At 49.7% G+C, this 10,580-nt stretch overlaps 1 protein-coding gene across 3 annotated transcripts in view; it reads right to left on the bottom strand.

The window, feature by feature from the left end:
* Positions 1-4,737: 4,737 nt before the first annotated feature.
* Positions 4,738-10,580, bottom strand: part of acj6 (abnormal chemosensory protein 6) — a 205,052-nt gene continuing 199,209 nt past the window's right edge. For all 3 annotated transcript variants that reach the window (XM_071696991.1, XM_071696992.1, XM_071696993.1), the window contains one exon: positions 4,738-10,047. In XM_071696991.1, coding sequence (XP_071553092.1) covers positions 9,772-10,047 — 276 coding nt within the window. In that variant the 3' untranslated portion in view covers positions 4,738-9,771. The remainder of the gene's footprint in view (positions 10,048-10,580) is intronic.

Raw genomic sequence — 10,580 nt, 5'->3', positions numbered from 1 at the left:
GTGGGTATGCTGGGTATGTGGGGGTATGCTGGGTATGTGGGGGTATGCTGGGTATGTGGGGGTATGCTGGGTATGTGGGGGTATGCTGGGTATGTGGGGGTATGCTGGGTATGTGGGGGTATGCTGGGTATGTGGGGGTATGCTGGGTATGTGGGGGTATGCTGGGTATGTGGGGGTATGCTGGGTATGTGGGGGTATGCTGGGTATGTGGGGGTATGCTGGGTATGTGGGGGTATGCTGGGTATGTGGGGGTATGCTGGGTATGTGGGGGTATGCTGGGTATGTGGGGGTATGCTGGGTATGTGGGGGTATGCTGGGTATGTGGGGGTATGCTGGGTATGTGGGGGTATGCTGGGTATGTGGGGGTATGCTGGGTATGTGGGGGTATGCTGGGTATGTGGGGGTATGCTGGGTATGTGGGGGTATGCTGGGTATGTGGGGGTATGCTGGGTATGTGGGGGTATGCTGGGTATGTGGGGGTATGCTGGGTATGTGGGGGTATGCTGGGTATGTGGGGGTATGCTGGGTATGTGGGGGTATGCTGGGTATGTGGGGGTATGCTGGGTATGTGGGGGTATGCTGGGTATGTGGGGGTATGCTGGGTATGTGGGGGTATGCTGGGTATGTGGGGGTATGCTGGGTATGTGGGGGTATGCTGGGTATGTGGGGGTATGCTGGGTATGTGGGGGTATGCTGGGTATGTGGGGGTATGCTGGGTATGTGGGGGTATGCTGGGTATGTGGGGGTATGCTGGGTATGTGGGGGTATGCTGGGTATGTGGGGGTATGCTGGGTATGTGGGGGTATGCTGGGTATGTGGGGGTATGCTGGGTATGTGGGGGTATGCTGGGTATGTGGGGGTATGCTGGGTATGTGGGGGTATGCTGGGTATGTGGGGGTATGCTGGGTATGTGGGGGTATGCTGGGTATGTGGGGGTATGCTGGGTATGTGGGGGTATGCTGGGTATGTGGGGGTATGCTGGGTATGTGGGGGTATGCTGGGTATGTGGGGGTATGCTGGGTATGTGGGGGTATGCTGGGTATGTGGGGGTATGCTGGGTATGTGGGGGTATGCTGGGTATGTGGGGGTATGCTGGGTATGTGGGGGTATGCTGGGTATGTGGGGGTATGCTGGGTATGTGGGGGTATGCTGGGTATGTGGGGGTATGCTGGGTATGTGGGGGTATGCTGGGTATGTGGGGGTATGCTGGGTATGTGGGGGTATGCTGGGTATGTGGGGGTATGCTGGGTATGTGGGGGTATGCTGGGTATGTGGGGGTATGCTGGGTATGTGGGGGTATGCTGGGTATGTGGGGGTATGCTGGGTATGTGGGGGTATGCTGGGTATGTGGGGGTATGCTGGGTATGTGGGGGTATGCTGGGTATGTGGGGGTATGCTGGGTATGTGGGGGTATGCTGGGTATGTGGGGGTATGCTGGGTATGTGGGGGTATGCTGGGTATGTGGGGGTATGCTGGGTATGTGGGGGTATGCTGGGTATGTGGGGGTATGCTGGGTATGTGGGGGTATGCTGGGTATGTGGGGGTATGCTGGGTATGTGGGGGTATGCTGGGTATGTGGGGGTATGCTGGGTATGTGGGGGTATGCTGGGTATGTGGGGGTATGCTGGGTATGTGGGGGTATGCTGGGTATGTGGGGGTATGCTGGGTATGTGGGGGTATGCTGGGTATGTGGGGGTATGCTGGGTATGTGGGGGTATGCTGGGTATGTGGGGGTATGCTGGGTATGTGGGGGTATGCTGGGTATGTGGGGGTATGCTGGGTATGTGGGGGTATGCTGGGTATGTGGGGGTATGCTGGGTATGTGGGGGTATGCTGGGTATGTGGGGGTATGCTGGGTATGTGGGGGTATGCTGGGTATGTGGGGGTATGCTGGGTATGTGGGGGTATGCTGGGTATGTGGGGGTATGCTGGGTATGTGGGGGTATGCTGGGTATGTGGGGGTATGCTGGGTATGTGGGGGTATGCTGGGTATGTGGGGGTATGCTGGGTATGTGGGGGTATGCTGGGTATGTGGGGGTATGCTGGGTATGTGGGGGTATGCTGGGTATGTGGGGGTATGCTGGGTATGTGGGGGTATGCTGGGTATGTGGGGGTATGCTGGGTATGTGGGGGTATGCTGGGTATGTGGGGGTATGCTGGGTATGTGGGGGTATGCTGGGTATGTGGGGGTATGCTGGGTATGTGGGGGTATGCTGGGTATGTGGGGGTATGCTGGGTATGTGGGGGTATGCTGGGTATGTGGGGGTATGCTGGGTATGTGGGGGTATGCTGGGTATGTGGGGGTATGCTGGGTATGTGGGGGTATGCTGGGTATGTGGGGGTATGCTGGGTATGTGGGGGTATGCTGGGTATGTGGGGGTATGCTGGGTATGTGGGGGTATGCTGGGTATGTGGGGGTATGCTGGGTATGTGGGGGTATGCTGGGTATGTGGGGGTATGCTGGGTATGTGGGGGTATGCTGGGTATGTGGGGGTATGCTGGGTATGTGGGGGTATGCTGGGTATGTGGGGGTATGCTGGGTATGTGGGGGTATGCTGGGTATGTGGGGGTATGCTGGGTATGTGGGGGTATGCTGGGTATGTGGGGGTATGCTGGGTATGTGGGGGTATGCTGGGTATGTGGGGGTATGCTGGGTATGTGGGGGTATGCTGGGTATGTGGGGGTATGCTGGGTATGTGGGGGTATGCTGGGTATGTGGGGGTATGCTGGGTATGTGGGGGTATGCTGGGTATGTGGGGGTATGCTGGGTATGTGGGGGTATGCTGGGTATGTGGGGGTATGCTGGGTATGTGGGGGTATGCTGGGTATGTGGGGGTATGCTGGGTATGTGGGGGTATGCTGGGTATGTGGGGGTATGCTGGGTATGTGGGGGTATGCTGGGTATGTGGGGGTATGCTGGGTATGTGGGGGTATGCTGGGTATGTGGGGGTATGCTGGGTATGTGGGGGTATGCTGGGTATGTGGGGGTATGCTGGGTATGTGGGGGTATGCTGGGTATGTGGGGGTATGCTGGGTATGTGGGGGTATGCTGGGTATGTGGGGGTATGCTGGGTATGTGGGGGTATGCTGGGTATGTGGGGGTATGCTGGGTATGTGGGGGTATGCTGGGTATGTGGGGGTATGCTGGGTATGTGGGGGTATGCTGGGTATGTGGGGGTATGCTGGGTATGTGGGGGTATGCTGGGTATGTGGGGGTATGCTGGGTATGTGGGGGTATGCTGGGTATGTGGGGGTATGCTGGGTATGTGGGGGTATGCTGGGTATGTGGGGGTATGCTGGGTATGTGGGGGTATGCTGGGTATGTGGGGGTATGCTGGGTATGTGGGGGTATGCTGGGTATGTGGGGGTATGCTGGGTATGTGGGGGTATGCTGGGTATGTGGGGGTATGCTGGGTATGTGGGGGTATGCTGGGTATGTGGGGGTATGCTGGGTATGTGGGGGTATGCTGGGTATGTGGGGGTATGCTGGGTATGTGGGGGTATGCTGGGTATGTGGGGGTATGCTGGGTATGTGGGGGTATGCTGGGTATGTGGGGGTATGCTGGGTATGTGGGGGTATGCTGGGTATGTGGGGGTATGCTGGGTATGTGGGGGTATGCTGGGTATGTGGGGGTATGCTGGGTATGTGGGGGTATGCTGGGTATGTGGGGGTATGCTGGGTATGTGGGGGTATGCTGGGTATGTGGGGGTATGCTGGGTATGTGGGGGTATGCTGGGTATGTGGGGGTATGCTGGGTATGTGGGGGTATGCTGGGTATGTGGGGGTATGCTGGGTATGTGGGGGTATGCTGGGTATGTGGGGGTATGCTGGGTATGTGGGGGTATGCTGGGTATGTGGGGGTATGCTGGGTATGTGGGGGTATGCTGGGTATGTGGGGGTATGCTGGGTATGTGGGGGTATGCTGGGTATGTGGGGGTATGCTGGGTATGTGGGGGTATGCTGGGTATGTGGGGGTATGCTGGGTATGTGGGGGTATGCTGGGTATGTGGGGGTATGCTGGGTATGTGGGGGTATGCTGGGTATGTGGGGGTATGCTGGGTATGTGGGGGTATGCTGGGTATGTGGGGGTATGCTGGGTATGTGGGGGTATGCTGGGTATGTGGGGTAGAATAGAAAATGGGAAACGGGGGTAGAGAAGTGTTTATTAGTAGGTTGCGAAGGTCATGATGAAGAGAGAGAGAGAGAGAGAGAGAGAGAGAGAGAGAGAGAGAGAAGAGTAAGAATGGAAACGAATTGAAAATATCTAACTTAAAGTTAAATACTTAAAAGAGAATTTGAAGAGAGAGAGAGAGAGAGAGAGAGAGAGAGAGAGAGAGAGAGAGAGAGAGAGAGAGAGAGAGGTAGGGTGGGTTAGTGTTGGATATCCTCGTACGCTCTACATTCCTCGTGTATTGTTCGAGACTGAAGAATGGCAGGATGGAAATATTCCAGTTAGTTTACCTGGCGTGCTGCAAGGCAAGGTTTGATGACCTACAATGTTTTCATTGTAAGACATTTTCAACACAAAAATAGTTCTCGTCAATTATATATAAGGTCGGCTGCCACACCGTAAAGGTGTCGCAACAAACAAATAAATAACAACGAAATAATTTGACGAATTTATTCTGTTGTAGATAATTTATATAAAACTGTATTATTGATGCTTTCCTTTTGGCAAAACAACAGATGATGGCTCATAAAGCCCATACAGACAGAAAAAACTTGGTTTATATATATATATATATATATATATATATATATATATATATATATATATATATATATATATATATATATATATAATTTCAAAGAGGATTTAGTTGGGTGTTAAGATTTTCTAGTCTTCAGCGCCCGTGTCATCTCTGATAAGTAATAATTAATTTTTCCATCAGAGATTCAACACATAACAGGATCGCTTTTGGAAGTCGTATTTACTGTTCATTAAATATTAGTTAATGTTTATCTGTTACCTGGCCAGTGAAGGCTTTCATCTGTGTGTTTGTATTTTATCTTTTTTTTTGAAGAAGTCTTATTAAATCCCAAGTTTATCTAGATGTATTCTGCCTACTGGAACTTCAGGGGGCCGGATGGTACTGAAAGATGAAATTCAGTCAGGCTAATGTTTCAGTTTATTTTATTTTTATATATATAATATACGAAGAGATACGTCGCCATCTCTTGAGAAGAAATCTGGTTTTGAAATTAAGAATCGGGAAGCTAACTGCAACATTGGCTCCTCGTGTTGCCATTCTCAGTAAGTCATTTAATATTATTCACAGTGGGTTTATACATGGTCAATAAATAAGACAAATAATTTACATATAAAATAATCTCTTATTCGAGAAAGGCAGAGTATTATTGTGACAGTAAGTTGGTGTTGCTGGCGCCAAGGGCCTAGTTAGCAACTCTGGGTCCCGCTCCTACGTCACACGAACGCTCCATCACGATTGGCTAAACCGTTCGTGACTCGTGACAGTTCCCAGTTCGTCACTTCTTCTCACTTTAAAGTCAGTTTAAGTATGTAAACTAGGCCAGCCACTTATAAAAAGACTAAATTAAAGCTCATTATTAATCATTTGTGCATGTTTAACACCTTACTTACTCGCTATATCGTTCGCCTTCAAGAAAATATGGCGACGGCAGCTTCATCATGTCCGCCTTCACTTCACTCACTCACATCCACGAAAGTATATATCTAATCTGTGACTAGAAGTTAACTAGAAAATGGTAGAGTTAATTGGCTTCTGGGGAGAGAGAGAGACAGGTCGTGTGATAACTGACTAGCTCAGGAGGAGGAGGAGGAGAGGTTGAAATGGGGGGGAAAATAAATGGCTACATGAACCGGCGTGTGTATGACTAGATGTATGTATGTCTGTGTGTCTGTATGTGTGGTGTATGTGTGTCTGTATGTGTGTATGTATGTGTGGTGTATGTGTGTATGTATGTGTGTATGTATGTGTGGTGTATGTGTGTATGTATGTGTGGTGTATGTGTGGTGTATGTGTGTATGTGTGGTGTATGTGTGTATGTATGTGTGGTGTATGTGTGTCTGTATGTGTGTCTGTATGTGTGGTGTATGTGTGTCTGTATGTGTGGTGTATGTATGTGTGGTGTATGTGTGTATGTATGTGTGGTGTATGTATGTCTGGACGCGTCGTGTTCCCACATGAAGAGTTATGATACGTTATCTTGTTGTTATCTTCAGCGATGACTAGATTGGTTTGTGTGGTATTAATATAGACATTTATTTATGTCTCATGTGATGAATAATAGATACATATGATGACTACAATAAAGATAATATATTGCCTTTAAATGACTAGTTTGGAAAATTAAACCTGATTCCAGATTTTCATGTTTTGTTTTGTGTTTAACGTTTGACTGTGACCTGTTGTTGACCCGGTCATGACCTGAGGTCGTTGTGTACGTGTTGATGGGTCGTCAGGTGTGGGTAGTAGTGGCTATGAGTGTCGCAAACTGTGGTCTTCGAACCCTGGACCAGTTCAAGCAAGGCTGCTGGCTTGCCTCTTGTCCAACACCAAATCTTGGACGCTATTGACCACATTTGTCCGAATGCCTGCACTCCGTTGCCTGACTAGACTTAATATTTTTTTTCTTTCTTTCTTTAGGAATGAATGTAGAGCGGGTAAGATCCCGGGTCATGGCTGCGTATGTGTTGGACAACACAAAACATTTCCATCTTGACTATTGATGTCAGACGAGCGTTGGTACAGGTCTGCCCGGTGCAGTGGGTTAGTGGCGAGGGCGCAATCGAACGCAGGTTGCAAGCGACCAATCGTAGTTTGGTCATGTTGCAGGATTGGCCAATCAGGATGGAGCCTGGCTCTATTTGTGAACCTGAAGGCCAAAAATAAAATTCTTTAAGAAACGAAGTTAAAGAACTAACGGATAATATGAATGCTGTGGCTTCTACGAAAAGATGTGTTATTGGGAGACGATGTTTGATCTGTACATCATCATGAGACCAGTGTATAGGATGGTTCGAGTGTAATGACCATTAAACAGCCAACAGTATTGACTTGAACAACTGGTCAGGTCACAACACATCATGACCTGCCGTACACATGGTCTGTGTCAGGCAGGCTTGCACAAACACGTGACCTGGACAGTTGTACAACTCCGGGAAGATGGTATGTGTGTACACCAGAGGGGTGATATGTAGTCATGTGTACACCAGAGGGGTGATATGTAGTCATGTGTACACCAGAGGGGTGATATGTAATGTGTACACCAGAGGGGTGATATGTAATGTGTACACCAGAGGGATGTGATATGTACTCTGTACACCAGAGGGGTGATATGTAATGTGTACGCCAGAGGGGTGATATGTAATGTGTACACCAGAGGGGTGTGATATGTAATGTGTACACCAGAGAGGTGATGTGTATTCATGTGTACACCAGAAGGGTGATGTGTGGTCATGTGTACACCAGAGGGGTGATGTGCAATGTGTACACCAGGGGGGTGATGTGTGGTAATGTGTACACCAGAGGGGTGATATGTAATGTGTACACCAGAGGGTTGATATGTAATGTGTACACCAGGGGAGTGATATGTAATGTGTACACCAGAGGGTTGATATGTAATGTGTACACCAGGGGAGTGATATGTAATGTGTACACCAGAGGGGTGATGTGTGGTCGTGTACACCAGGGGGGTGATATGTAATGTGTACACCAAAGGGGTGATGTGTGGTCATGTGTGCACCAGAGGGGTGATATGTAATGTGTACACCAGAGGGGTGATATGTAATGTGTACACCAGAGGGGTGATATGTAATGTGTACACCAGAGGGGTGATGTGTATTCATGTGTACACCAGAAGGGTGATGTGTGGTCATGTGTACACCAGAGGGGTGATGTGTAATGTGTACACCAGGGGGGTGATGTGTGGTAATGTGTACACCAGAGGGGTGATATGTAATGTGTACACCAGAGGGTTGATATGTAATGTGTACACCAGGGGAGTGATATGTAATGTGTACACCAGAGGGGTGATGTGTAGTCATGTGTATACCAGAGGGGTGATATGTAATGTGTACACCAGAGGGGTGATGTGTATTCATGTGTACACCAGAGGGGTGATATGTAGTCATGTGTACACCAGAGGGGTGATATGTAGTCATGTGTACACCAGAGGGGTGATATGTAGTCATGTGTACACCAGAGAGGTGATGATGTGTGGTCATGTGTACACCAGAGAGGTGATGATGTGTGGTCATGTGTACACCAGAGAGGTGATGATGTGTGGTCATGTGTACACCAGAGAGGTGATGATGTGTGGTCATGTGTACATACTCGTGGTTGGTTGCTGGAGGCAAGAGTGTTGTTGTTGTTGTTGTTGTTGTTGTTGGTGCTGGGGGGGGGAGGGGGGGGTTGTGAGGTCTAACCAATATTGTTAATAACTACATCTAACTACAACTACTTCACAAAATCCTTGAGCTGTTATGCACAATGAAGTGCAGCTTGTGTGCTATCCCTCGATAGTACACTTGAAGTACAACTAATATAATATTATTATTATTATTATTATTGTTATTATTAGTATTATTATTATTATATTTACATTTTCTTTGGTTAAAAAGAAAAGATCAACGAAAATGTGGAAATCCTTATGATGTTTTAAGACATATTGGCCAGCCATACCGTGGAAACATTGGAAAATAAGCCTTATTACTGTCCGACAGAAGGCTCAAAATCGGTGGTGAGGTCAGCGGCCGTTATGGGGCAATACAGTGTTTCACATGATATCACCGGGTGAGAGCAGTGACGTGTCTGTACACAGCGGATGTAATAAAGGAGGGGGAGACTTACACTAATTTTGTACAAGGTTTTCCTGACAATCAATATTAGACCTTATTGTTGAAGCATAGAGCATTGTCATCAACCATCACATCACTTCTCTAATTATCATTTATTATCATTTATTATCATTTATTATTATCATTTATTTCTCTTTTTTTCTTCTTCTGACAACATGAGGCTTGACCCTGAGCCGGGGGGGGGGGGGGGTTGTTTGAGGTCAGTCGTTCCCAGGTTTCGAGTCTTGACTGACTGGATGACTGACTCACTCACTGACTGACTCAACTGACTCACTGACTTACTGACTCAGGTCATTATTTAGAGAACGAGGGTCACTGATGACGTCAGCTTGTTGACCCCCCCCCCGTGCCTGGAAGGGTCATATGACCCGACCCCTGATGCCGTCGCGTGACCGTGGCCCAGTGTGGCCCAGTGTGGACCACGGCCACCATCACCGGGTCCTGGACCGCTAGAATGTTTATCTCCGCTACACAGCAGCGTCCACCACAGCGCTCGCTACCACAGCGCTCGCTACCACAGCGTCCACCACAGCGCTCGCTACCACTCGTGCGTGGCCCCACCTGCCCTGTGGTAGGGGCGCGCCCACGGGTCAGCGTGGGCGTCGTGTGCTGTGGGTCACTGCGTCAGCTGGCGGGTGGCTTGGTGGGCGTGGGCGGCAGCGTAGGCATAACTGTACGCCCAGGAAGGGCCCGGTGCCACCCAACGGTCGCCCGCCTCGCCCTGCTCCGTCCACAGTGGGCGGGGCGTGGGCGGGCAGGGGGCGGTGTTGGGGGCGGAGTTGGGCGAGGGGCGGTTAGCCTGCTGGTGGTGGTGTTGCTGCTGCTGGTGTTGTTGTTGGTGGTGGGCGTGGTGTTGGTGGTGGTGGGCGGCGGAGGAGCGGGTGGGCAGGTCCAGAGCGGCTGGGCGGCTACCAGGGGAGGCCATCCACTACGGGACTGGTGTGTGGGGTGGCATGGGCGAAGTCATCATGGAACCCATGGAAGTGTGGACGTTGGCGCCCGCCATCTGCTTCTGTGTGGCGGCAAACTTCATCCTCTTCTGTTTCTGTCGCTGGTTACAGAACCAGACCCGCACTACGTTTTTCTTCAGGTCCAACTTCTCCGCGATGGCAGCGATCTTCTCCCCCGACGGACGGGGCTGCACCGCGAAGTACGCCTCCAGCGACCGCTTCTCCGGAGCCGCGATCGACGTCCTCTTGCGTTTCTGAGGATACACAGAAAACGGGGTTCGAGACTGTTACAGACCCGTTGTGTTATACTAACTTCCTACGTGAACATTATTGTTTATGTTCACGTGATTAACTTGTGTATCATTAAGCTATTATTACTACTCTACTCCTGCAACGATAACCCATCACTATATATATATATATATATATATATATATATATATATATATATATATATATATATATATATATATATATATAGGCAAAGAACACAGGAAAATGAAACATGATGAGTTCCCAAGTGCACTTTCGTGTAATGATCACATCGTCAGGGGAGATACAAGAATGAGATAGAAGACGTAGAACAGTCAGTTGATATACAAGGAAGAGACGTAGCTAAGACGCCATTGGTAAACAAGCGTTACCAGATGGTGGTGTTCGGGTCTGGCATCATACCTGGTGTTCGGGTCTGGCATCATACCTGGTGTTCGGGTCTGGCATCATACCTGGTGTTCGGGTCTGGCATCATACCTGGTGTTCGGGTCTGGCATCATACCTGGTGTTCGGG

Source organism: Panulirus ornatus, chromosome 62 (genome assembly GCF_036320965.1).
Source record: "Panulirus ornatus isolate Po-2019 chromosome 62, ASM3632096v1, whole genome shotgun sequence".
NCBI classification, from domain to species: Eukaryota; Metazoa; Arthropoda; class Malacostraca; order Decapoda; family Palinuridae; genus Panulirus; species Panulirus ornatus.
The sequence above is the reverse complement of the archived record's forward strand: the minus strand, read 5'-3'. Positions and strand labels throughout refer to the sequence as shown.